The 27517-nt window shown below is 59.6% G+C and overlaps 1 protein-coding gene across 4 annotated transcripts; it reads right to left on the reverse strand.

Moving 5' to 3' along the window:
* Positions 1-27517, reverse strand: MAEA (macrophage erythroblast attacher). Of its 4 annotated transcripts, none has more exons than XM_027545244.1 (10): positions 27329-27517; positions 13961-14143; positions 11906-12109; positions 8440-8562; positions 7631-7744; positions 5229-5305; positions 4993-5101; positions 1640-1773; positions 1173-1368; positions 1-898 (listed from the first exon to the last, which is right to left on the reverse strand). In XM_027545244.1, exons 1-10 carry the CDS (start codon positions 27395-27397, stop codon positions 803-805), a joined length of 1305 nt encoding a protein of 434 aa, XP_027401045.1. In that variant the 5' UTR covers positions 27398-27517; the 3' UTR covers positions 1-802. The 4 variants fall into 4 exon arrangements, with proteins under 4 accessions (XP_027401045.1, XP_027401046.1, XP_027401049.1 ...); XM_027545245.1 differs by having other exon boundaries at positions 1-877; positions 27329-27415; XM_027545248.1 differs by lacking the exon at positions 27329-27517 and adding an exon at positions 25498-25685.

Below are 27517 nucleotides of genomic sequence, written 5' to 3' on the forward strand. Positions count from 1 at the left end.
TTTACTGGCGAGTCTTACGTTTACAGTTTATTAGCTAATCAACATCAACATGCAAAAATAAGCGCTGAGTACAAACCTCTACCATACGGTTTCGTGTAAACTACAACAGTTCGTCTGATTTGAAAAGTCATTGGTGGTTACTTCAACTGAACTACTGGCTTCTGTAATGAATAGTGTTTAGAGCTAGAGTCACTGAGCCGTCGGCAAGGCCTCTGCAGACACCGGTCCAGTGGGTTTCCACGAGATACATTCTCAGGCAGGAGATGAGGCGGCGCGAGGGACGTCACCCTGAACCCACACGGCTGAACGCGGCCTCTCGGGTGCGGCCCCGGGCAGGCAGCGGTCCTGGAGGCCAGCGCCACCTGCAGCCGTGGTGCCCGCATTTTGGCAGCAGCTCTACAGAGAAGTGACAGGGTCCCTCGTGGCACCAACTCACCACAGGTCGGTCTGGCGTGGCCACCACTGCTCCCGGGCCATGGCCAAGGGCCAGTCCGCCCCGGGGCGGGGGGGGAGGGTTACTTGTTAGCAGAAGGGAAGGGACTGTGAGAACACAGGGAAGGAATCAGTTCCTGTGGTGAAAGGTTCCAGCCTCCCTCCGCATGGTCAGTCTGTAAAGAAGTTTCTCTGAAAGGTGAAAGCACTTCAGAAGCGTCAACAGCTGACATGTTTCAAAATCGAGTGCACGCTTGTTAAATCTTTCCTCCTCTCTTCCCAGGAGTGTTGTCGTCGCTCACTGATCTTTGGTCGCAGAAACAGAAAGGCAGGTAGGCAGGGGCCTGAGGCCGCTCGGCGTGGCGACCGCCTACATGATGTACACCTTCTCAGCCTGGGAGAAGTGGAAGACCTCTTTGGTTCTCGGGCAGACGACCTTATCATCCTGCCGGATAGAGAGCAGGGACTAAAAAGAAAGACCAGGCGCATTAAGAAGGGCCAATCCAGTTTACATCAAGGTTTCTTATGAGAAACCCACAGAACCGACTCTCAGGAAACAAATCGCTTCATTTCACTAAAGTCACTTTCTGCAGGTACCCCTGCCAAGTCCTGAGCTTTCTCCACTGCCCCCAACCTGCCTCGCAGACAGATCAGGCACCAACCCGCGGGGCGCTCTGCCCTGGCCCCGCCCCACACGTGACCCCGCCCCCTCCGCACAGGCCCTGCCCCCCGGCCCTCACGTTGTAGCCGTAGACGTAGCCGTTGGGCAGCATCATGGGCGGGTTGTTCTCGTTCATGACATCTCCCGAGATCTTGCAGACGAGGCGCGAGTTGGCGCAGTGCGCCATGGGTAGGGGCTGCGCCAGCTTGTTCAGCGAGCGGCTGCATACCGGGCAGTCAGGGCTCCGCGAGCTGCCGTCCTCCTTGTAGCACTGCCTGCGCACGGGTTAAGGAGGGTGGGCCAGCCGAGGTCCCAGGGTCCCGAGCACCCCACGGAGGCTACTGAGCGTTATGGTCCCTGTCTGGGCACGGGAGCCCTCCTGGCACTGTCTCAACACTGGGGCTGCAATGCAATTAAGGCAGGGGCTGGGGGCTGGGGGCACTGCACAAGCTTCAAGGACAGGGACTAACTGGTGAGGAGCGGGGTCTGGACACCAGCCCCGCACTCGGAGGGGCACGTGGGGAGCACTCCCCGAGAGCAGGATACGGGGTCTTTATGGCCGAGAGGCCGGCCTGCAGGGTGAGGGTGAACACTGAGCTGTTTCCCAGCTGGTGCAGTCGGTAGTTGTCGTACCGGAACTGCTGGATCAGCATCCGCCACCGCGCCGGGTCCAGCAGGTCCTGGAAGAAGCGGGGCAGAGTCGTGATAACAGGAAACAAGCTCGAAGTCTCTTCCCGGCAGACGCAATATGAGAGCCACCCCGCTCAGCCACGCGCCGGCGCCCAGAGGACAGCCTCGACTTCCGCCCGCTGCCAGGCCACCGCTGACTCCCTTTCTGGGACACCGACTCGTTCTGAGCCTACGCTGATGCTCTGGAGTGTGTGTCCTGTGGCCCGGAGACAAGTCAAGGACTCGGGGCTGGAAGGAAAGCCACTCACTGAGCAAGGTCCAGAACCTCTTGCTAAGAGCATTAAGGTTTGCAAGGAGAAGCCTTATTCCAGGGAACAGCTTATTAGAATAGAAAGTTAAATCTGGCTCATGTTGGTCCCTAAAACCACCTAGGTTTAGACTCAAGAAGGGGTGGGGGCAGGAACGGAGGGGAAGGCAGCCAAGCAAGGGCAGTCAAAGGTTCTGTGAGCTCCTCAGAGCCCTGGCATAGGGCGCACATCACACTTCCAACATTTACAAAGTGATTTTTAACATTTCTTTCATCCAACGGTCCATGGTGAAGGAGGACCACCCCTAGGGGCTGCCACACCCAGCACCAGCTGTGAGCCCTGCAGTCTCTGCTGCTGCTGCTGCTAAGTCGCTTCAGTCGTGTCTGACTCTGTGCGACCCCATAGACGGCAGCCCACCACGCTCCCCCGTCCCTGGGATTCTCCAGGCAAGAACACCGGAGTGGGTTGCCATTTCCTTCTCCAGTGCATGAAAGTGAAAGGTGAAAGTGAAGTCGCTCAGTCGTGTCTGACTCTTAGCGACCCCATGGACTGCAGCCTACCAGGCTCCTCCGTCCATGGGATTTTCCAGGCAAGAGTACTGGAGTGGGGTGCCATTGTCTTCTCCGAGACTCTGCTACAGCCCCTCTCAAAACAAAGTACTTTTGTCCATTCCCACTGTGACCCATCTGGACACGTCTGACCTCTTGCCACAAGGGATGAAGGCATCACTCCCTTAATGAGGCGGCTCCAGCACGTGTCAGGAGTGTCTGGTCCCCTGCTCCTGCTTCCAGGACAACCGTCCCAACTCTGTTTCTGAGCTTCCTGTACCTGAGACCCCCCACCTGTCATGGGGGGGTCATGGCACTCCTGTCATCCAGGTCTCTTTGGTGCTACTTAACCTGCCAGACCAGCTTTCTTGGACTATAAAGAAAGCTGAGCATGGAAGAGCTGATGCTTTTGAACTGTGGTGTTGGAGAAGACTCTTGAGAGTCCCTTGGACTGCAAGGAGATCCAACCAGTCCATCCTAAAGGAAATCAGTCCTGAATATTCACTGGAAGGACTGATGCTGAAGCTGAAACTCCAATACTTTGGCCATCTGATATGAAGAGCTGACTCATTGGAAAAGACCCTGATGCTGGGAAAGACTGAAGGTAGGAGGCGAAGGGAACAACAGAGGATGACATGGTTGGATGGCATCACCAACTCGATGAACGTGAGTTTGAGCAAGCTCTGGGAGTTGGTGATGGACAGGGAGGCCTGGCGTGCTGCAGTCCATGGCGTCGCAGAGTAAGACATGACTGAGTGACTGAACCTGCCAGACCAACCTTAACAGCCAAAGGCTGTTGTGTCCCAGTTTGTGGAGAACTCTGCCCAGGGGAGGGGACGCCCGCCCTGGGGTCTGTTCCGAGGCTCGGTCCCTCTGGCTCCAACAGCAGCGATGACATTGCTGCCTGGCTCTTTACAGCTGCTGTGAGGCCTCACCAAGGAGTGAAGGGACGTGCTCCACACCCTCCTGAGCTGCTGTGAGGCCTCACCAAGGAGTGAAGGGACGTGCTCCACACCTTCCTGAGCTGCTGTGAGGCCTCACCAAGGAGTGAAGAGACGTGCTCCACACCCTCCTGAGCTGGGCAGCTCACCCCCAAGGGCAGCCAGCCTTTGCTGCACTTTGAAGAGAAAACGCTATGAGTTAAAATCTGAGTTTAGACCTGAAGATCTTTGTGACCTGCTGATTTATTACATTCCCAAACACCACAGAAAGTGTGAATTCAGTTGGGAAGAAGCTTCCAGCAGCTTTCAAAGGACCTGCAGGCACTTTGGGCGGTGGGGGCTGGGTCTGCCCAGAGGCTCCCACACAACACTGAGGGGCAGCGGGGCTGCAGGGCAACACTCAGCCTTGGACAGAGGCCAGCTTCACGGCCCAGAGGACACAGTGGGTCCAGCACCCAAGGGTTTTACCCTCTGCCCACAAGTACACCGCTGAAACACTGAGGCCCACACTGACGGCTGGGAGAGGCCCTCTGGGAGGGGATGAGGTCATGGGCAGGGGCTCACAAATGGGATTACTGTCCTTCTAAGAAGAGCCCCAGAGAGCTCCCGACCCTCCCACTGTGGGAGGACCCAGCAGAAGTGACCCAGGCTGGCGCCTGACCTTGGACTTCCAGCCTCTCGAACCCTGAGCAGTCCACCCTGCTGCTCACAGCCCTGGTCTGTGGTGTGCTGTCGCAGCCGCCAGGAGAGGTTAGCAGAGGACGGCTACCAGGCGTGGACGCTGTGGTGACAAGCACCTGGACCCGGGGGTGGGCTCCACCACACGGAGCAGCAGCTAGACCAACAGAACGGGCCCTCAGAGTGAGGGTTCAGGAAGAGAAGGGAGTGGCAGAGCACACCCCAGTCTCCATAGAGAAATCTAAGAGCTGTGCACCAGCACCATCAAGGCCACTGTGATGAGACCTCAGACCCCGCGAGGACCGAGGTACTGGGAACTGGAGCGAAGGCTCCTGTTACACAGGGTGGCGACCTGGCAGAGCTGTGCTTGTGGACGGGGGCTGTGGGTGGTGAGTCTAGCATCCAGCTGAAGCTGTCTCTGGGCAGAGTGGGGAAGGTGTGGCTTGGCTTCTCTTGGGTGTTTATCCTGGGAGTGGGGGGGTGAGGGGAGATGAGCCCAATGATCCTGACGCAGGGAAGAGAACACAGAGCAGGAACAAACGAGGTCAGCAAAGACGCCAGCAGAACCATGCAGAGGCCAGGCCTGTCCAGCCTTGACCGGGCCTCCAGAGGAGTGAGCAGGCACTCGGAATTGCCCTTTCCAGCAGAAGTGCTTTAGGAGCCATTCTGATCAAAGATTTTGCCAGCAAAACGGGAACAAGGTGGGAAAAAATGCCTAGGTGGTGTACGGGCCATGCTGGTCAGTGGCAGTGACTGCAGGCCCAGCCCAACCCTAAGCCCGGGGCACGCAGTACCTTGTAGGGGGAGATGTGTGTGTCCGGCGGGAAGGCCAGCATGCCCATGACCTGGCGGACCTCGTCCAGCTGGCTCCCCTCAGCCTGGCTGAAGTGCTTCCTCGCGTGTCTGGAAAGGCAAGCGCAGCCTGAAGACGTCTGCATTCCCACCGCCCCCACCCAGGCACCAGCTGCGCCTGCCCACACCTAGCCCGGGAAGGGCCCAGAAGCCTGCCCCGCACGTTGGGGGGTCCTACCTCACTGCATCCAGCCTCTTGTTCTGCCTGATGAGCTCAATGAACTCCTGGATCCTCAGGCTAAACTCCAGGCAGCTCTGAGGGTGAAGACAAGATAAGGACCAGCTTAGCCAGGCCCACCTGAAGCCACGTCCCGGCTTGAGGCCGCACGCACTGCTACAGAAGCTCGGCATTGCCGGGGAGGCAGGGCTGCTGCTGAAATCCTAATTTCAACCTGCCGCCAACACTTGCTGGGTCCTGACAGGCCATGGCCCGGCCCCACCCCACATCTCTCAGGGCCAGGCCAGGGAGGGCCGGGCGGACATGGGGTGAGGAGCAGCAGGGGTGCTCCCAAGCTGCAGCTGGCTGCACGGACGCAACAGCCTGGTCAGCAGACTCAGCACAGTGCCCTCGCCACTCCCTCCTACCCACAGGCCTCCTCTTTCCAGCCCCGGGCCACACTGAGGGCTCCGGGGGGACAGAGCCCCGCATGAGGACCCTCTCACAGTGTGGGCCACGGCGAACCTGGGAATGAGCCAGCTCAGAGGCCCTGGGTGGGCGGGGCCTCAGCACGTGGCCAGGACCGGGCGAAGATGCCAGAGGTGGACAAGCAGGTCAGGGCCGGCTCCTGGAAGAGCCCAGGATGTGCCGCGGGTGCGAGGGCCCTGGGGCTGGGGCTGCTGTGCTGGGAAGCGGCTGTGGCCCAGCTCCATCTGGGAGGCATCTGTCCCGAGGCTCTACAGGAGACCCGGGGGGATGCTAATACGGCCGCATCAGTGGGGCAGCTTGAAAGGAGCCAAGCGAACTTTGAAACCTTAGCAATATCAACCCAATTTGGGCTAAAACTCCTGCAGCTAGGGGTAGAGGACAAGCAGGCAAAATTAACTTTTGTGACCTAAGATAAAAAACCTGGATTATTTTACCAAAAAACTAAGACTATAACATCTTCAGCATGGCTTCAGAAAACACTCAGTGTTTCCAACCAGAAAGAGTATGTGGAGTACACAGCACGGAGGCCAAGCTCAGGACTTCCGCTGTCGTGCCCACAGTGCCCAGGCCCTGATACGAGGCCCTGCCTCATGCCTGCTGCTTCCACAAGTCTGCCAACCTCATGACTTGCTCCCCGCCCCCCAGCCTGGCGTACACACTGCATTCTGGGCAAGGGCCTGGGCTGGAGGGACCCTGGGAGGACACCCTCCACGAGCCCCCAGCCTGGCCCCAGGCACATCAAGTGGAGCGCAGGCTGACCTGACTGCAGACCGTGCCGCCCGGTGTCAGGGGCACAGCAGAGGTGCAGAACCACTCACCTGGTACCCACACGTCCACTCCGCAGGGGCTCAGAAATGGTGGTCTGTCTCCCTGCCCAAGCCCCCCTTCCCAGCCTCTGTGCAGGGCACTGCGCCCTGGGCAGCTATCTGTCCTGACCCCAAATGGGTGGGGCAGGGCGAGGGTGGCGTGGCAGGCGTCACATAAACCAGTGAAGAAAAACCCCTTTCCGAGGCCGGACGGGCAAGGCGGAGCCGGGGACGGAGAGGGGGGCGCTGCCTGCCTCCAGGGAACGGTGACCGCTTCCATCTGGGGCTCCCGGTCGCGGAGCGTTACCAGTAAACCCTAGGTCAGCTCTATAAAACCAACCCAGGGAAATGTGTCTCCTTATTTATGGTGGGTCTTTGCTCTCCAAGTTAACCCTCAGACAGTCCCCTGAGGGCGGACACACGCAGGTGTCCAGACTGGACAAGGACGGCTACCATCTGGTGAGCATATCACACACGACCTGAGCAGCTCTGCGCGCTCCCGTTCACAGCCCCACTGAGGCTGCAGACACAGCACGCACGCTGCCCCTGCCGGCCTGATGTGTCCAGAAACCCGCCTCAACTCACTACTTTGGAGGTATTTTCAACGACGGGAAATGCGGGTCTCAAAGCTTCTTTTCCCATCTAGAGCCTCAGCACGGATCTGAGGGACCCCTGGCATCTGGCATGGGCCCCCTGACCCCCCGCCCCCAGCCTGCACATGTGATCAAGTACCGGCGCTCACGTGTGCCCACAAGGGGACAAGCTGGACAGAGCATGCACACCGGCTTGTGTTCAGCGGAACTCTGTACTGAACGCGTTCTGGTGCCCTCTCAGCTTCTGGACGCGCTTCTGGACAGCTACTTATGTTCCCTCCGGGTACGTGGCGAGACCACAGGAGCCTGCCCTGGTGGGCTCGCCCCGCCAGCCCACCCCCTGGCAGGCAGGTGCAAGGCTCCCCGCTGCAACCCGACCCCCGTGGCGTGCCTGGCCAAGCAGCAGTGTTCTCGGGGAGGGAGCAGGGCTTGCAGAAACTGCCTGTTGCACCGGAGGCCTGTTTTCCTTCTGCCCTGGTTCCCGCCGAGCGCACAGCCGTGGGGGTGGAGCAGAGCGCGGGCGCGTGTTACATACCAATTCTGGCTTTCCTTTTATGGTTTCCATACCAAGATCCTCACTCTCTTTAGGGGAGCCACTGGCCACTCTACTTTTCCGTCCCGTCTTCGCGTCGTGCTCGCTTTGGCGGCCCTGAGTGGCAGAGAGTGTCACCCTTGGCTGGTGACTATGTGCACACGACAAGCTCAACGGGGCGGGGTTAAAGGCACTCGGTTTAGAACACAGTTTTTCTAATGGAGGCAGGAAAGGTTAATACAATCAAGCATTTCTGCAAGCCCTAAGGCGTTGACACCTTTCAGGAAACAAGTTTAAATTCTGCAATTTATGTTTAAGTGTCTATTTTTTAAGCTGCTTCTGGGTCTTAAGAAAGGCTGTATTCGAGAATATCCCAGCCTGGAACTCTGCACCCTCACAGGCGGGCACCCACTCACTCCTCGCAGGGTGCCTTCCTAAGTCAGTGAGTGGGTGGGTAGGAGCTGGGCCCACCCGCTCCCATCCCCGGCAGCACATGCGTGGTCCACACCATGTGCCTTCAGAGCTTCACTCAGCATCTGTCCAAACCACAATGCAGAGTGCCCTTCGGAGGATTTCCCCCAAAACCCAACACCACCCTCTTATGTAACAGCCCCAAACCCACACCAAACCCAACAAGCCCCCGTTATGCATCCACACACAACTCCGAAACAACAGGCTCTGGGGCAGGTGGCGCTGCCCCTCCGGGCTCTGCAAGCTCTGCCCAGGCACGCCCCGCCCCCTCCAGGAGCCCTGCCAGGTAGAGCCCCGCCCCGGCGCGGCCCCGCCCCTCCGGGAGCCCCGCCCCCGCGCACCTTCATCTTGCGCAGCCGGGACTTGTTGTCATGGCACCAGGCCAGGCAGGTGGCGGTCTCGCGCCTCTCCAGGGACTCCTCCACCTCTTTGGCAGTCAGGAACATCTCGATGTTCACTAAGTCCTGCAGTGAAGGGAGCCCTGGCTCAGAGTACTGGACCCCGGGCCCGCCCAAGGCTGGACACGGCGCCCGGCAGTTGGCATCCCGGCCTCCTCTGCGAACACCCTATCCGGTGCTGAGACACCCCGCCGCAGGCCGGGTCTGCACAGCACGCAGGCCTGGGGACAGCCCAGGTCCTGCCAGAACCTGGGGCCCCACCAGCTCTCACAGGGCCAACATATGGAGAGCCCGGTGGTCCATACTCTCAATTTCTATGGGTTTTACTCTGCAGATTGATTTCAAGTTTAGGCTTTTGAGAAGGGGCAGCTGGGGGGCTGCACGTCTCTCGTCTCTGTGGTCTGCTTCTCTCCCACCCTGAGGAGTGCAATCTGTGCAGGCCAGCCCAGTACCGCTGAGCTGGAGGATCCCAGCAGAGCCAGGGACCCACAGGAGCAAACCCACCCACTCAAGTTCACACCTGCAAAGTCGAGGGGGCGCTATGGTGCCAGGAAGTGTGTGGGGGGGGGGGGGGCGGGGACAGGAAGCTTGGGGCCCAAGCAAGAGGTTGGAGTAGCCAGCGAGAAGGACCTCCCTGACCACACTGGGCAGGTAATGGACGTTCCGAAATGACAAATGAGGGGTCGCTGGGAGAAAATTTCAGAAAGTGAGTTTCTCTTCCCTCAGGAGCAGATTGAGGAGGCCATTTTCTGTTAGCAGGTGGAGGGATATCCAGCACACAACAGCCCTGGAGCTCTCGTGTCTCCAGAGCCTCCACCTAGGCCTCGCGGCCATCTGGACCACAGAGCACGGGACAGGACACCGCCTCGCCCGCGCTCTCTCGGCCAAGGCAGGCCACGCAGAGCAGCTCAGAGCTCGCCACGGAGGTTCCGTGTGCAGCACCATAGCCACGTCAAGCTCCGCGCGGGAGCTGTGCTGCAGAAGGACGCAGAGCCCTACTGGTGGCCACAGCACGAGGAAGGGATGCCTGCTCTACTTCAAGAGAAAGTCAGTGGAGGCACACGGCCAACGATGTTGCCGTGAAACCAAGGACTCACAGCAAAATCAACAAGAGGCTCCACCAGCAGCCCCGGGAGGGACAGTGGCAGATGCTGGCTGGAGCCTGCAAGACGCGCCCCCAACTGCCCCAGCCTGACCCCTCCTCGGCTCCACGTCCTAACTGCCAGACAGCAGGACACGGTCAAAGACGGCTGGAGCGTGGCCGAGCCAGCACCGGATTCCAAGGCTTCCCGCCACAGCCCGTGCTCTGCGCCCAGCTGCTCCCCCGGCTTCCCCCTGAGCGTGGGGCTCAGGTGAGGAAGTGCCCTGTGGTTGTCCAGCCAGGACTCACTAATCCAGCCCTTGGCTCGCTGCCCTCCCTACAGAGGGAGCCGTGTTCTGGTGCTGCTTCCTTGGCCGTCTCTGCACAGTCTTCTTTTTCCAGAATGTTTCCCGCTAGGCCACGGCTAGGCTGTCAGATGACACGCTGTCTTCCTTCTCTCCTGTGTCCCGTCCTTTCCAGGCCTTTTCTAACTCGCAGGCGGTGGCCTCTCCTACCCACCCCCAGAGTCTAGCCTTTCCAAGTCTCTCCCTTTCCTGTGGACAGTCCTCTGATGACTATGGACCCTGGGTTGTGGGAGCCACGGTAAAAATGCTAAACCAGTCAGCCGAAAGTGAGCCACAGCAAGAGAGCACCACCCACAGCCCCCTCCCGGGAGGCGCCACCATGGAGGTGGCTAACACGGGGCCACGGCTGACTCCACCAGGCTTCCTGCCCGCCACAGCCACCAGTGTGGCCCGTGCGCCCTTCCGTCTTCACTGTGTCTTTGGATGAGAAGGAGCCCCAGCGCTACAGCCTGTTCCTGGGAGGCCTCGCCCACCCCAAGGCCAGGACAATGCCCTCCTGTGTCTGCTTCAGAAAGAGAGCTGCGTTTCTGTGCTCAGTGTGAGGCTGGGGCTCCACGGGAAACCCCTTCTGGGACTGGCTCCTAGACGTTCACACCAACTGACCTTCTTCTGAGGCCCCTGCCCGCCCCCCGCTGCCCCTCTGCAGACAGGTGACCACCAGCCCCTGCCCGCCCGCCGCTGCCCCTCTGCAGACAGGTGAACACCGGCCCCTGCCCACCCGCGCACTGCCCCTCTCTGCACCTCTGCAGACAGGTGACCCCCAGCCCCTGCCCGCCCCCCCAACTGCCCCTCTCTGTGCCTCTGCAGACAGCTCACCTTCACCACATCTGGTCTGGCTTCACGCTTCTCCCCCACGGAGCACACCCAGGGGCCAGGAGGCACAGGGAGCTTGGGCCTTGCCAGCCAGCACGGGTGGGTGAGCCTGGCCACGCCCTCGCAGGTGCAGGGGAGGGCGCAGGAGTGAAGCCTGACAGACGGACAGGCTGTGTGGAGGTGAGGCAGGGAGAGCCTGTGGTGAGGCGGAAGCTGGCATGGTGGGCTAGGGATCGGGCGCCGGGGACCACTGGGCACCAAGCTGAGACTGGCAACTCTGTCATCCACAGCAGGAGCCTGGGCCTGGGCACACCCAGGCCCGGGGCTGGGGTGCAAGTGGGAGGACGCCCACCCCTAACCCCCCACGAGTGTATCAGCCACGTCGGAGGAAAGGCCTGGAGCTGTAACTAGGTGAGGACACGGAGCCCGTGGGAAGCAGCTGGGCCGGGCACGCTGCTGGGGACCCCAGGTACCTCCTGGGACGGGAGCAGGGTCACACACTGGGGTCTGGAGCCACAAGGGCCGAGCCCTGTCAGCCCCGAGCAAGAGCCACGCACACTGGGTGGGGATGGATTGTGGTGGGGGCCGGGGGGCCTGAGGACACGGGGCGAGGAGACTCAGGCCGGGGGTCCCAAGTGCAGCAGAGGAGCCGGCTGGGGCAGGACCCGGGATGCAGAGACAAGGACACCGCCCTCAACAGAGGAGCTCCCGCCAGAAGCTCCAGTCATGGGAAGTGGGCACATGGGGCCGGCCATGCACTCCTGCCAGGCATGCCTGACTGCTATGCCCGCCGCAGTGAAGGTTGCCCCTGGGACACTGGGGTACCGCTGCCCCCAGCCAGCGGCCTGAAGGCTGGAGCACGGCACAGGTGGACCCGCAGAGGCCAGCGCAGGCCACGGACAGCCCGATCACCACCGCACACAGCCTGGGGCATTGAGCGCTTCCACACCTGCACCCTGGGGCCACCACAAAGGGACTGACGGAAAGCACACCCAGCCCAGAGAGAGGCTCACACACGAGGAGCGGGCACAGGAAGCCTCTGGCTTGGGGTGGCAGGTGCGACCCCGTCCATACCCCTGTTACTCCAAGTCATCACGCGAGGGAGGGGCTGCCCGGCTCAGGACACGGTGAGGGTCCCGTCCGTGCCCACCTCGATGCCGCTCTGGCGTGCCAGCTTCACAGCCGTGTTGTAGTAGCCGCAGCGCAGCAGGTGCTCCACCATCATGCGGTCCATGCGCTTCCTCTTCCACACGCTGGCCGCCGCTGGCTGGTCACTGCTGTGCTCCTTGAGGTGCTCAATCCGGCGCTTGCACAGCTTGGCGCTCTCATCCTCCGCCTGGATGGACTCCACCGCCTGTGCCAGTCACAAGCGCTCAGGATCTCCGGCTGCCCAATGGACCGCCCAAGGGACTGCCACTGGACTCCCACCTGGACCGCCCACCGGACTCCCACCCGGCCCACCCACCTAGACCGCCTACCCGGACCACGGAAGGCTGGGCAGCAGGGAGGCCAGAGTGGGCAGCAGGCCCCTGGGCCACACAGGAGGGGAGGGGAGGAGCTACTGTTTCCAAGGCGAAGGTAGGGTCTGTCCTTCCCCACAGGGATGTTACTTTCTGTTTTAGGTACTCAAGGTGCACTGCCCGAGGCAGAGAACTTTACATATGTCCAGCTTCCCGGTTAATGAGCCCACCTTGTCGTTATAACCTGAGTTTCATCTTTTGTGATACTTTCTCTAAAGGCTATTTAGCTCAGAATTACGATGGCCAAGCGGCAGTGTTCATACCCGCTAACCACACAGCAGCCACTGGCGACCACCTCAAGTGTGGCTGTGGGACCCTGGCACCGGGTCCGTGACTTTTCCATGGGAACGTCAGTGGCACCGGCGGCTGGTGGCTACGCACTGGACACCATGTGCGGAGTCCTGGTCAGCCCTTGGCTGCTTCCAGCACATTCCACCGTCAAGAAGTCGGCTGTCACGGTATTTGCTGCTCCTTGAAAAAGGGACTCTCCTCTACCTGCTTTTTTAGGTTCTTCAGTCTCACTGAGTGAAAATCCCAGGTAGGCTCGTTTGCATTTATTGTGTTGAGGTCTCTGAGCTGCAGACCGTCAGTGAAAACCTCCCGGTCCCTCTCCCTGCACTCGGGGCCCACGGCAAGCTCTGCCCCACTCGCCAGTCTCTTGCCCTCTTTTCATCTCTGTGCTGTATCCCAGGTAATTTCCTCAAGCCCACCTTCCAGCTCTTTAACTCTCCTTTTAGCTGGATCTGATTGTTAAATGTTAAAATATTTGTTTTAAATAAAATCTGAGTTTTTCATTTATCTTTCTTTTCTTGAATTTTTACTTGGTTGTTTTTAACTTCAAATCACTTTCACTTTCTACCTCCTGCAGATATCTCCAAGCTGTTTTTCCATCCTTTAAACACAGTGAAGTGTGATAGATAGCTTCTACCTCTGAAGTCTGTGCGGATCTCCTATTCCTGCTGAGTCTCCGTCATGGTGTCCTGTGTACCTGTCACCTCCCACTGTGCTGGCTACTGTCGCAGAACAACCTGATGCTCAGATGGAAGGCAGTCTCCACCGGAGGCCGGAGGTAGCAGCTGCTGGGTCCACACCTACCAGACGCAGGCTGGGGGCGGAGTCATGGCGCACAGTGTGCGGCTGTGACCCCGGCGCCAACGCCTGCTGGGCAAGCCGCTTCTAGGCTCCCTCACCAGAGGTGCAGCGTTCTTGCCATCAGACCCCTGCTCTTAACAGCCCGAGGCCTGGGCCAGGGAGGCCCTTGGTGGGGGCTCTCCCGAGGCAGCAGGGATCCCTCGCCTTCTGCCCCACCCAACCCCAGACCGCGTGTTCTCCAAACCTGATGATTCCTCTGTCATGAACTCCTGATACTTGTGATAAAATGTTTTCAAATATCTTATCTCACTTTGGGGGTATATCTACCATCCTCAGAAACAAGAAAGCCAATGTGCTGTTTTGAGGTGAAATGGTAGAAATAATAAACCTGCTCCCATCCTGGGCCCAGGACACGTGGAGGCAGGAACCGGGAGGGGGGTCGGGAAGCCAGCCTGGCGGCGGCAGAGGCCAGAGCAAAACAGGGAGGACCACCCTCCGCCCCAGCTCCCCCCCAGGGCAGCCGGGGAAGGGGGCACCCGCGGGTGCTGGCAGCTGGGGGCAGGGCAGGCGGCGCGGCCCGGGAGAGCACTGACCTTCCTCTTGAGGACGCTGAGCTTCTCCACCACACCGTCCAGGAGGCTGACCACAGAGTCCACGGCTGGACAGCCGCTCAGCGTCTTCTCCAGCTCAGCCACCACCATGGTGACGTGGCTCGTCTCGCGGTCGATGTTCTTCTGCGCAGCGCGGAAGCGCTTGTTCAGTGTCTCGTAGGGCACCTGCGGGAGACGGAAAGCCGCTGCGTCCGCGCCCCCAGCGGGCAGGGCGCTTCTGTCTCCTCTAAAACCTGCCTGAGCCCACAAAAGGCCCATGTAAGCGAGGGTCACCCATGTTCCCAGGCAAGGACACGAAGGCTGACATGCGCCCAACCCACGTGAGACGCAGGGCAGCCTCCACTCTCCCCAGAAACCTCCCTGTGCTGGAGAACAGAAGCGCCCCTAAGTTCATCTAGAACAACACAAAGTTAAGGAAAAGACCAAAAAGCAGAGCCATGCTGGGGGCGGGAAAGCCCGCAACGACCCTGTGCTGGCCCCGGGGCAGCGAGCAGGACGCTGATGAGGCCAGGAGCACAGACAGGAAGCAGCCCCTTGGACGCGGGGGTCAGGAAAGCGGAGGCAGGAGAGGACGGGCAGATGGACTCTCAGAGGACGCCCATTCCCCAGAACACAGGACGGCAGGCAGCCCATGAAGCGCCACTGAAGTCACCGCGCCCTGGGGACTCCAAGAGGGACTCCCCACCAAGAGCGGGGCTCCCCGCCGGCACACGCTGCTCACAGGGTGGGTCTCCGCGGAGCTGTGCAGCGGCTGCCCCAAACCCGCCCTGCCCCAGGCAAGGACCGCTCGCGGGGGCCCTGCTGGCGGCCCGGACACTCAGGAGGAACCAATCCTGAGCCAGGCGCTGTGCTGGGCAGGCAGGAGATGGGGCCTGACCCAGAGCCCGGGCTTCCCAGGAGCAGAGATCCCCGGGGTGACGGCGGGGCCTGGCCAGGAGACTGGGAGACCCGGGAAGGCCACCACCCGCATGCCCCGGCTGCCACTCCCACTCAGCGTGGAAACACGGCTGCCCATACCTCGGCTCTCACCAGCGGGAAGCTAAGCCAACCCACCGGGCCTCGGGCTCCCTGATGACTGTGGGCGGGGTGGTGGCTCTCAAAACACAACTGAGCTACGAGCGCAGGCCCAGCGGACACGGGCGACGGCCTGACAGGCCGTTCAGGCCCCTGCTAGCGCTGGACAGCACGGCCCCGCGCAGACCACTGCCTGGTCCCCTGGTCCACCCCGCACACCGCCAGCCCTCTGGACCCAGTACTCCTGTAAGCAAAGTGGAGGCTCCTGAGGGGCCCACTCGCAGCACCGTGCACCAGCACCCAACACAGAACCAGGCTCGAGGCAGATGAGCAACCAGTGACTCAGCCCCTCGGTGGAGGGTGTGCCCCGCCTCCAGGTGCGATTTCTGGAGGGGGCAGGCACACCTGGCCTCCAACCACTGCCTGTGGGAGACCAGACTCGGCGGGCGGGGGGCGGGGGGGGCATCTGCAAGGGGACGACGGCAGGCAGAGCCCCCAAGACCACACGGCGCCCACACTAGGGAAGGCGCCTCAGGGCGCTGAGCAGCCTGGGGTCTGCGACCCAGCCCCGCCAAGCAGCCTGCGTGGTAAGAGCATGCGAGACACCGTGGGGGCGCAGGGCAGGGGCTGGCGGGGGCGTCACTGACGACAGCAAACCCCCTTCGAGAACCCGGGCAGTCTGTTAAACCCAAGTGGCAGTGCTGGCTCCACTGCGTGACAGAGTGAGCGCTCGGCTGCAGGGACCCCCGCCCTGCCTGCTGTGCCCCAGGGACCCCACCAAGCAGCTGTGCCCCAGGGACCCCTGCCGGGCAATGTGCCCCAGGGACCCCACCCAGCAGCTGTGCCCCAGGGACCACCCTCCCCCCACCCCGGCACTCAGGGGCCACACACGCCCGGTGCTGAGTGCTCCAGTCCCCCTTCTGCCACCCAGGCCTCCCACGGACCCAGCCTCCCTCCCCGTCACCCCTTCACAAGCTCCTGGAACCCATGTCCTTTCCGGGACACCAGGCCACCCAGGCTTTGCCTCTCCCACTGTCCCCAACTGTCCTGTCATCAACAGCTCCACAGGCAGCTTCCTGAAGGGCTTTTGCCAAAAGAAGGGATAGAATTTCAGAAACGCTGCAGACTGAACCGCTCTAAAGTATCACTGAGAACAAGGCAAAACTGAGATGCTTTCAGAACGGCGAGACTTCAGGCTTAGCTGCCAAATCCTCTGGCAGGAGAATTACTCAGAGACAGTCCTGGTGCACATGACAAAAAAATCATGGAGACGCAAGAGATACCAGTGAGGATGGAAACCAGGGAAGAGCCAGACCCAAGAGGAGGCGCCGCTCGACACGCGCCCAGACTCCGGGAGGAGGTGCTGCTCCTCGACACGCTCCCAGCAGGACAGGCAGCAGAGACGGGATGAGCAACATTCAACTTTAGAACTTCCGTGAAACCAAAGAAACCACCATCAGAGGGAAAAGGCAACCTAGGAACAGGAGGAAATTGTGAACCACAGGACCTGGCTGCGTGAGGAGCCTGACGACCCCCATGACAGACAGACAAGAACAGACTGAAAAACAGGCAAAGGACCGGAACTGACACTTCTCTGAAGCAGACAGACACCGCCCCGACATGTGAGCACGGGCGCTCAGCCCCTCCGCTGTCGGGGCAACGCCCCCCCAAGCCTCCCAGAGTGCGCACACCTGGGACCTGTGGAGGGACAGTGCTGGGGGCGTGCAGGTCCCCCCTGCCCTGGGTCCCTCCTCCAGGACTGGGAGGAACACGTGTGCTGTGGCACGCCATCAGATCATCGGAAGCTGATGAGAGGGGGAGCTGAGCTCCGTGCACGACAGCCCTGCTGGACGCTCAGGAACGATGAAGATGGTCACCTGGTTTTTATCACAGTAAAAAAAAGATTCTGAATGATTTTGTTAACATATGGACAGTGGTGCCTGATTCAAAGCACTGGTCCAGGGAGGCTCGGAGACCAAGGAGAGGTGGACCTGGTGGGAACCCACGGGCACAGTCTGTATGGCCAACCGAGGAGGCAGGGCAAGTCAGGGCAGAGGACCAACCACATCCGCAGCAGAGGCACCGGGATGGACCCCACATGCAGAGGGCCAACCTGCGCCTCATACAATCTGCAGATTCCCTGGAAAGGGACCGCAGGTGAAAACGTGGATGCTAAAACTGTAAGGTGCCCAGTGGGAATACACAGGGTGAGACTTCCTGGCCCTCAGGGAAAGCTCTCCTGCAGGGATACAGACAGCACCAACTGTAAAAGAAATCAACTAGTCAGTCTTTATCCAAACCAGGATGCCTGCCTTTCGAAAGACAATTTAAGAATAAGGACAATTTACAGTAAGCCGCATCACTTTCTATTTTACAAATTTCTGACGTATAATTCAGACACCATAAAATTGACCTTTGTAACTCAAGTATACAGCCCAGCGGTGTTTACTATGATCGCCAAGGCCGTGCAACCATCAACACCATCTACTTTCAGAACATTCTCATCACCCCGAAACAGAAACTCCTGCCTACAGAATTCTTGCTCCCAGGCAAGGAACCAGCCAGGGATCTCCCGTCTACCTGAACGGACCTGCCTGTGCTGGACACTTCGTATCAATGTAACACATAATATCCTCTGTGGCCCTTCATGTCTGGCCTTTTAACCGAGCGACATGTTTCCAGGGTTCAGTCTGATACAGCGTGCGCGTCACTCCTTTTCACGGCTGAATGGTGTTCCCTTATGGGACCCACATTCGTGTCTGTACTGGTAGAGAGATGGACACTGAGGCTGCGTCCACTTTCAGAGAGATGCCTGCACAGGTTTTGTATGGGCATGTTCGCATTTCTCTCAGAGGGGAACTGCTGGGTCATACGATAACTGTTTAACCGGATGGCTTTCCTCAGCGGTCACACCATTTTACACTCCTTTAGCAAGGACCAGGATTTTGGTTTCTCCACATCCTCATCCAACAAGCCTACTGTCCATCCTTCTGATCAGTCACTCCGTGGGTATAAAGTGGAGCCTCACTGCGGTCTCACGGTTTCACTGACAATGGTGCCTGTCAGCCATTTGTCTCTCTCTTCAGAAGAGTCTCCTCATAACCATCTGCTCGTTTTTGCAGCTTGTTTGTGTTATTGAACTGTAAGAGTTGTTTATATATTCTGGATACTAAAGCCTTAGAACTTATTTGCAAATATTTTCCTTCTGTAAGTAGTCTTTTTACTTCTTTAAACAGCATCCTTTGAAGAACAAGCTTTTTCAGTTTGATGAAATTCAATTTATCATCATTTAACTGTAAACAAAATTGTTTCCTCCGTTTCCCTTTCACCGTTCATTTCTAGGGTGGAAAACAAACACCATCTGTACTTGCCGGTCTCGTGTCCTGAGGCTGCTCGGAACCAGACCATCATCCTGAGGCTGCTCTGAACCCGACCATCATCCTGAGGCTGCTCTGAACCAGACCATCATCCTGAGGCTGCTCTGAACCCGACCATCATCCTGAGACTGCTCTGAACCCGACCATCATCCTGAGACTGCTCTGAACCAGACCATCATCCTGAGGCTGCTCTGAACCAGACCATCATCCTGAGGCTGCTCTGAACCAGACCATCATCCTGAGGCTGCTCTGAACCCGACCATCATCCTGAGGCTGCTCTGAACCCGACCATCATCCTGAGGCTGCTCTGAACCAGACCATCATCCTGAGGCTGCTCTGAACCCGACCATCATCCTGAGGCTGCTCTGAACCAGACCATCATCCTGAGGCTGCTCTGAACCAGACCATCATCCTGAGGCTGCTCTGAACCATCAGTTCCTGTAGGTCTGCGTGCGCGCTGCGCACGTGTCTTCCTTAGGACCTTCCACGTACACGATCATTTCATCTGCAAACTGTCACTTCTTTTCCAATCTGATTGCCTGCTATTTATTTTTCTTGCCTAAGCCCCAGTGAGAATCTCCAGGGCAACACTGAATGGAAATGGTGAGTGGCATCCTTGTCTTTCTGCTGACCTTTCCGCGTTTCACCACAGCGTGTGATGACGTCTGTAATTTTCTCAGAGACGCTCTTTATCAGGTTGAGGACGTTCTCCTCTATTCCTAGCTGGTTCACGGTCTTTATCATGAAACGCTGACGGGTTTGTTAGTCTGTGTCTGTTGAGATGATCATGTGGTTTTGTCCTTTATACTTTCAGGGTGGCAATGCACTGGCTTTTGCATGTTGAACCAACCTCGCATTCCTGGGGTGAACCCCGCTTTGTTACGGCACATGACCCTTTTCATGTGTTGTCAGATCCAGTCTGCAGGCACTGCTGAGGAGCTCAGCACCTATACTCATTCATAAGACTGGTGCGGTTTTCTCGTGGTCTGTCTGTCTGGTCCTGGTATCAGGGTAAAACTGACCTCATTAAGCTGAACAGTGTTCCTCTCCCATATTTTGGTTCTCTGTGAGGGAGCAATGCTACTTCTTCTTTAAACACTTAACAGAATTCACCCGAGAAGCCATCAGGTCCTGAGTTTTTCTTTATGGGATATTTTTAAAATCTCTTTACTTGTTACAGACTATTCAGTCATCATTTTCACAAAAGAGCAATTTTATGGCTCAACTCCACACATTCTTCCTTCTACATTTTTGTGTTCCTTCTACATGTATTCTACGCGTGTATTCCTAGTCCAACACTCAATAAGGAAGAGAGTCTTGGAGCTTTCTCATCAACTGGAACCAGCTCTTTATGGTTCACATGTGGTGGATTTTTTTTTTAAGGTTTGTCATTTGCTTCTGAATTCTGGTTTTGGGACTTTCTGGTGGTCCAGTGGCCAAGACTCTGCGCTCCCAATGCAGGGGGCTCAGGTGTGACCCCTGGTCAGAGAACGAGATCCCACATGCCTCAACTAAAGCTCCCCTGTGCTAAAACTATGACCCAGTGCACCCAAAACAAAAATAAGAAAAAAAAAAATTCTAGTTTTACCTCATCTAGTTATACCAAAGATTTAAACCTGTATTAATCAAACCTACTTAATGTTTCCTTGGTAACGTGCAGCGATACAGCTTTTAAGATTACAGGATTTCCCCACTTAATTAGCTGATGTTAAACTATTTCCTCCAGCACCTCCTTGACCTTCAGTGGCTCACAGAAAGTAACCCTGCCTGTTTTCGTGACTGAAACAGATCCTGGCAAACACCCTCCGCTGAGACCTGCAAGAAACCTCTGTAACTCCCGTCCAGCTCTACAGCCACCCTCCCACACAGTCATCTGCTTCAGGATGTGTTGCTTCAAACCTTCTCCAGGGTTTGCTGTGGGTTTCCTCATCGTATTTGCTGACAAAGAAGTGCATTTTCGTTTGTCATCATGTTTTCAGCCACTTTCGCAAGCACAGGAAGGAAGCATTTTGCCAATGGCACAGGCCTTTTATCTTTCACAAGAACCTCAGAGGAGGTTTCTACATATTTATCACAAAGCTAACGGAATCCTCTGAAATTCTGGGCTGCACCCTACACACAGCAGATGCCCCTCCCTGTCCTGGGCTGACCGCCCCCGGCACAGCACACCCCTGCAGAGGCTCGTGAAGGACAGAAGGGCTGAAAATCCCTATTTCTAAGCCCCCTTCTTAGGAAGATGACGTTTCTGGTCCCCGCCTGTGGGCATGGGGTGAGATGGACCAAGCTGGAGGAGGGACGGGCATCGCTGGCACCTCCGTGCTCCCTGTCTCAGCTCGACCGGAGTCTGAAGTCTCTCCACGCCGCTGGCCCACCTCAGCACGGGCAACAAGCACAGGGACAGGGGAAGGGCTTTGCACAAGTAAACAGCAGCAAAGACTCTGAGGGCCCTAGTGCTGGCATGTCCTGTAGCAGTGGGGAGGCCACGGCGGCTCAGTGTCTGAAGGGGTGGGGGAGCAGGTGGGAGGGGGAGTGGGGAGGGCAGATGGGGGAGAAGGGGGGAGAAGTGGGGGCAGTGGGGGAGGGGAGTGGGGAAGCGGAGATGGGGGAGGAGGAGGTGGGGGAGGGGAGATGGGGAAGAGAAGGGGGAGGGAGTGGGAGAGGAGGAGGGGGGAGGAGGGGGAGGGGAGGGGAGATGGGAGAAAGGGGGGCAGTGGGGGAGGGGAGATGGGGGAGGGGTGGGAAGGAGCAGTGGGGGAGGGGAGGGGGCCGGGGGAAGCTGGAAGGAGGGGGAAGGGGGTCAAGTCACTGCTGGCCAGGGGCCACTCTAACAGCCCTGGAAAGTGAAAGTGTCAGTCGCTCGGTTGTGTCTGACTGCGACCCCATGGGCTGTAGCCCACCAGGCTCCTCCGTCCGTGGGATTCTCCAGGCTAGCACACTGGAGTGGGCTGCCATTTCCTCCTCCAGGGGGCCTTCCCTGGTCTCCAGGACCGCAGGCCAATTCTTCACCACCCGAGCCACACTGGACTTCAGTCCAAGTGAGATGGGAGCAGCCCAGCGGCTGTGCGGGGCACAGCGGAGCTGGGACAGCGAGGGCCGCCCCGCATCCCAGGGAGCCAGGGCGAGAGGCGGCCAGAGTGCGAGTCTGTCCTGCAGGCAGAGTGAGGAGGGGAAAGCTGGGAGAACGGGAGGCCAGGAGGGCTCCACGGTGTAGCCCTAGGTCTGACTCAGCCAAGTCTCCCCACCGGGACTAGGACGATGGGGAGTGGGTCTGGGGAGGCGGCGGGCACGGGAACAAGTTTAGACCCCCAGCTGCTAAGAAGCTGGACAGACCAAGACGGGACATCTGACCAGCTCCAGGCCACCGCTCTGGGGCTGGAAGGGGTCCCGCTGGGAGTCAGGGCACACAAGGGGGTGCTCAGAGAGGGTCACCAAGGCCACGAGCGGCCCCGATGGGGGGTGAGGTGCGGCCGGGAGCATGGGAGAGCCAGGCGCGGCCGCGCTGTGGGAGCCAGTTGGGGCCGGATTCGGAGGAGGGGCCCGGGGCAGGAGGCGAGGTGAGCAGCAGACCCTGTCAAGGGTGCACCTGGAGGCCCTGGCCAGAGCCCTGCTGGGCAGCAACTGGGCAGGGCCATCCTGGAAGCCAATGGCTCACGAGGCTGGGTGGTGGCCCTCTCAGGGGGCCCAAGAGGCTGCCCACTCGCCACCCAGAAGGTCCCAGCGCACACCTCTGGGCCAGGGCCAGGGCCGTGAGCAGACCCTCCTCCCCATCAGCTGACCCTTCAGAGAGGAGAGGGGTGCGGTCAGAAAGGACCCCCACGGCCTCACACCCACACCGCTGCTCTCAACAACAAGCAGACGCCAGCACCCGCGGGGCCCCTCGCACAGAGGGGAGGCCCACCCGCAACAGCGGCCCCAGTGCCCGCCTCCCTCAGGCCAGGCGCCATCCCAGACACGGCCCCTCCCAGAGGACCAGGGGCCCAAGAAGAGTCTGACAGAAAAAGCACCAGACGCTGAGTGAAGACAGAAAGAAGAAACCAGGGCGAGGCCAGGGCCACGGGGCCACGTCCTGGCGGCAGCGCACGGGCCCAGCCGCTGCTGGGGCGTCCGGACGCCCGCTCCGACGGGCAGGGCCCAGGGAGAGCCACAGGCCGAGGTGCGGAGGGGGCCGGGGCCCAGGAGCGGTCTGCTCGGATGGGGCCGGTGACCCGCTGAGAAGGGGCAGCTCGCCCACAAGGGCAGGCCGCGGCTGAGAGAGGAAAGCGGCAGGGGTGAAGGCTGGGTCTCTGGTCCATGAGGTCCCTGGGCAGCCAGGGCCCCTCTACTCAGCGTGACACGTCCCAGAGTCAGAGAGCGAGACAGTTACTAAAGGATCTCTTTAAATGAACAGACTGAGGTATCTCTTTAGCGGCTGAGCAGTCACTGCTCGGCAACACTCAGTTGTTAAGTGACAGCTTGCAGTGACCGAAACAGTGAACAGCTCTCCTTTCCAAAGAGTCTGAACGACGTGCACCTGAGAATAACCGACCGCCCGGGGAAGCTGCTTGGCAGGCGCAGGCGGCGTCAGACTCCGCCCTGGGCCTTTTCTGCCCAAGTCCCCACGCCGTCTCTTCCCTGCCCCAGGCACGCAGTGCCCCTGCCCTCTGCAGGGCTTCAGAGACGCCTGGAGCCGCCTGCTCCAGCTGGACCACAAGCCTTCAGGGTCAGGCCTGCCAAGATTTCAACTCAGCCCACGCGGCTCCTCTCCAAACCGGCCAGCCCGCCCCGAGGGCCCTCCTCCCCGCCGGGCCTCCCTGAACCCCAGGTCCCCAACTCGAGGCCTCCTCCACCCAGCGGGTGATGGGGACGACCCGACGGGGCTCCACCTGGCCCTCCGCACGGCCACCCAAACAGCGCGCACCGCGACGGAGGCACCTGTGGGGATTCGCCTCCCAGGTGCGGCCCTGAGTGTGGCCCGGCTGTGTTCTGAGCCTCACTGGAGCACAGAGGTGACGATCTCGGTGGGCACGGTCATGACAGAGCTGCCCGAAGTCTGGGGCCTGCAGCGCGTGGCAGCGGCGGGGCCCGCGGCCAGCACTGCCCGGGGCTAGGCTCCGACTCCCACAGCTACACAGGAAACTGGAGACCAGGAAGCTCTCTTTCCCAGACTTGAATCTGCTTGAAATACAGCGACACTTAAAGCACAGCCAGCCTGCAGGGCGTGCAGAGCACCTTCCGGTCAGGCTGCATCTCTGTGGGAGGGTCTGGGACAGAGGCCGTGCCATCGCGTCTCCTCCATGACATCCCACGTCCCAGCGTCAGCAAGCGACGCAGCGATGTCAAGCCGGGAGGCCGTGCAGGGTGGGCGCGGGGCTTCAGAGAGGGCCTTCCAGCGAGCGCTTGGTCTTCGGGCTCTGGGAGGCCAAGGCTGGGCCGGGGGCGCTCTCAGGTGAGAGCAGACAGCGTCTGCAGGTGTGACGAGGCTGGACCCGCGAACGGGAGGGCAACCGCGCTGCAAGTGTCTGCGGGAGAGGCGGTCACTCTGTGATCACAGAACCTAAAGTAAAAAGCTCCCGGCTGGTGCTAGTGGTAAAGAACTTGCCTGCTAATGCCGGAGATCGAAGAGATGCACGTTTGATCCCTGGGTCAGGAAGACCCCCTGGAGGAGGGAACAGTAATCTACTCCAGTATCCTTCCCTGGAGAACCCCGCAGACAGAGGAGCCTGGAAGGCTACAGTCCATAGGATCGCACAGAGTTGGACACGACTGAAGCGACTTAGCTCACACGCAAAGAAAAAGGAGGTAAGGACCCAGCCCGCCGCCACCATGCCCTCATCACCAAAGCCCTGTGCTTTGCGCCACTGGCACCTCTCAAACCTGAGACCACACGGATCCCCAAATCCAGCTGAGACCAAGTTGGGAAAACTGAACTGAAACTTGTAACTTTAGGCATATACTTGGCATGCAAAATACAAAGCCAGGATTTGAAATTGCAGATAAGTACTTGGTCAACAAAACTGTCACCACGCTAAAAGTAGAAAACTTAAATACTTCTGTGGAGAATTAAAAGACACAGGCAAACCCGTCCCCAGATAGAGTGAGGGGCGACGTGCCGAGCAGGGGGTGTTGGGAGAGGGTGCTGATGCGGGGGACCCCTGGCCAAGGCGCCCAGACGAGGCTCCAGGTGCCCGGGGGTGGGCCCAGGGGGACCCACGGGAGGACTGAGGTGCAGGGCCGGTCTCCCACAACCAACGCCACGTCCCTGATCCTGGCTGAGAGGACCCCGCTGATCCGTGGGATGACAGACAGGCCTCTATAAAATACGATTTTCCTTCAGCTATCTGAAGGGAAAAAACAGAAGTAAAAACCCCAAAACTGAATGGGACAGTCAGCAAAATAACTTGGAGAATAAACACAAATTGATTGCTTTCATAATCAGAAAACACTTCCAAAGACGAATTAAAACAGGGTTTCCAGTTCACAGGTTTCCACTCCTCCTTCCCTGAGGCCCGGGGGCATGACCCACAGCCTGACACCCGACAGCACTCCAGGGAACTTCCCCAGCCAGGCCAGGGCCCAGGCGCGTCCCCAGCACCCGCTGCAGGGAGAACGCCTTCCCCACAGCGAGGGCGTCCAGGCCAGTGGCTCTCACCTGGCGGGGTGGAGGCCAGGGCTGCTGCTGGGCCTCCTGCAGCCCCCACTGCAGAGACGCGCCCCAGCGTCCCCAGGCCTGGGGTTGGGGAGGAGGGCAGGTCAGAGGGCGCCAGCAGCCTCAACCCAGGCCACGTCCCACCGCCCCCCACCTCCACCCCCCGCCTGTCTGAAGGAGGCTTGCCCGCGGCGTGCTCGTCCCCACTGCCTGCGGGAGGACCTGCCTTCGCGCTGGAGAAGCACGGCCTTCCAGCACCGGCCTCAGCCCCCACGCACCTCTGCACCCCGCTCAAGATGAGACTATCAGAGCTCCGGAGGCAACCGCTTTCCTGTGCTCTGTCTACTTCCCAGCCGAGCAGCCCTTGTGCCCAGTGAAACTTCCTCATCACCCAGCAGGAACTAGTCCTGAGAAAGGTTTACCAGCAGTGACACGTGTGTCAAGAGGAGAGGAATTATTCTGCAGGATCTAAACAATCTGTAAGGGAAAAATGGACAGAGTACCTTGTGAAAATTCTACTTTCCAAAATCATTCCAACAAGGAACTGAAACGCTTTGACCTGGCAGGCTCGAGGTGCCACTAGAGCGTTTCTCTGCCTCTAAGAACGTCGGCACGCCTCCTCTGCGCCTGTGCGCTCAGTCGACTGCAGCTCACCAGGCTCCTCCGTCCATGGGACTCTCCAGGCAAGAACACTGGAGGTGCGTTGCCACTTCCTCCTCCAGGGGATCCTCCTGACCCAGGGATCGAACCCACGTCTCCTGTGTTGCCTGCATTGGTAGGTGAATTCTTTACCACTGAGCCACCTGGGAAGCCTGCATGACTGCTTTAGTCAAAGTCTATTTAATAAGTTTGGAACTCAAACTGCGTTCATGATTATGAAATGAGAGAGGAGGACTTGGAGGAGACATCCTTCCTGTCTGGTGTTTGCCACCTTCTCATGTCTCAACTTTCTCGTCTGTCAGTCGAACGGCAGGCCTGACGGGGTCTGAGTGAGATAATGGGTCAGCAGTTAAGGGCTCCCTACTCACACTTTGTTTTTTTTTGGTGGAGGGGGGTGGGACACTTAGTCGGGTGCCTGGGGCAGCAGAGAACCCTGGCCTCTGAGTTGCAGGGTCTTGCCCGAGTTGCGTGTAAAAACACCACCCCCTACAAGCAGGGTCCAGCAAGCAGCCCTCTGGTTCACGCCAGCGATGCAGGGCTTCCCTCCCTCCCTTCCCGTCAGGGCTCAAGGAGTAAGGACTGTGGCAGTACCTCCCCCAAGCCAGAGCCCACACGGCACCCTGAGCGGGGTAAACAATCTCAAAGGGTTGAGGACCCTCCCCAGGTCTCCCGAGAAGTGAAAAGAGCTCATGGCAATCTTGCCACATCGCACCCACCACCTGTCACCGTTTTGGTGGACAGGGAAGCTGGGCCCTCCAGGAGCAGAGACGCTACCTGACCCCCAGGGAAAGGAACTCGGACTCACACAGGCTCAGCCGCAGCTCTCCTGGGAATGTTACAACCTTGACGGTTGAAGGAATTTACTCCCAGGTGTTTCATTGCAGCCAATCACCACTGAACCCTCTAGTAACGAGGTAAGAACTACGAGGGTCCCTCTCCCAGGAACAGCGATTGCACTGCAGTCTCAGTCGACTTGCCCAAGTGACCATCCAAGGTCACGCAACTGGCGACCGAGCGGTAAGGGCTGTATTTCAGGTTTGGTGACGCCCCGCAAATGGGCTCCCATTGGGTCGTGAGGCCTCTCCTCACAGGTCCCTAATGAGAGGCTGGAAGCCATCCGTCAACACCGTCTGACAGAAGCTTCCGGGACGAAAGCTGGACACAACCGCCGGCTATGGTCTCTCTCTAGCTGGGTGCCCCCGACCCCACACCCCCGAGACCCCCGCCTCCAAAGCAACCAGCCTGCCTACGGCCAGAACGGTCCCTGATGAGATTCGCGTTCTTTTCAGGACGAAGGGGCCACCATCGGGCTCCAGTGGGCGAAGTGGGGCGCCAGGGAGACGCGCTCCCTGCCCTGTCACGGGGGCAGGCGGGGGCATAGACGGCCACACGCCGCACCCGCCCGGCCAGCAGGTCCCCGGCCCCCGGAGGGCACGGCTTCCAGCCCCCAGGCCTCCGGGGAGCCCGGGACCCAGACAGCACCGCACCCAGGCCCCAGACCCCGGGCAGCCCGGCCCCCAGAGCCCGGCCCCCAAGCCCTCGGCCCCTGCCCGGCGCCCCAGGCCGCGCCCCGGCCTCGGCCCCGCCCCGCCCCCACCCCCCACCCCCGCGCCCGGTCGCCGCCCAGCCCGCGGCCCCTGACAGGCGCGGGAGCGCCGCGGCCGCAGACCCCACCTTGAGGGTCGGGTACTCCTGCACCTTCAGGGTCATGGAAAGCTGAGCGGCGGACTCCTGCACCGCCATCTTGGATCGGCCAAAACATTAGCGGGCGGAGGGGAAGTGCGGCGCGCGGCACGCCGGGAGTGACGTCGAGGGGCGCGGCGGGCCGGCGTCCGCACCAATCGCCTCCGCTCCCCGTTCTGC

This window comes from Bos indicus x Bos taurus, chromosome 6, assembly GCF_003369695.1.
Source record: "Bos indicus x Bos taurus breed Angus x Brahman F1 hybrid chromosome 6, Bos_hybrid_MaternalHap_v2.0, whole genome shotgun sequence".
In the NCBI taxonomy this organism is placed as follows: domain Eukaryota; kingdom Metazoa; phylum Chordata; class Mammalia; order Artiodactyla; family Bovidae; genus Bos; species Bos indicus x Bos taurus.

What these genes read in the sequence shown, in the direction of transcription:
- MAEA (XM_027545244.1), bottom strand. Translation starts at nt 27,397, where the DNA reads ATGGCGGTGCAGGAGTCCGCCGCTCAGCTTTCCATGACCCTGAAGGTG. An exon ending in TCAGCGTCCTCAAGAGGAAG is followed by an intron (nt 12,110 to 13,960) that starts GTCAGTGCTCTC and finishes TGACTGGCACAG; the next exon opens with GCGGTGGAGTCCATCCAGGC. An exon ending in AAGAGGCTGGATGCAGTGAG is followed by an intron (nt 5,102 to 5,228) that starts GTAGGACCCCCC and finishes TTGCCTTTCCAG; the next exon opens with ACACGCGAGGAAGCACTTCA.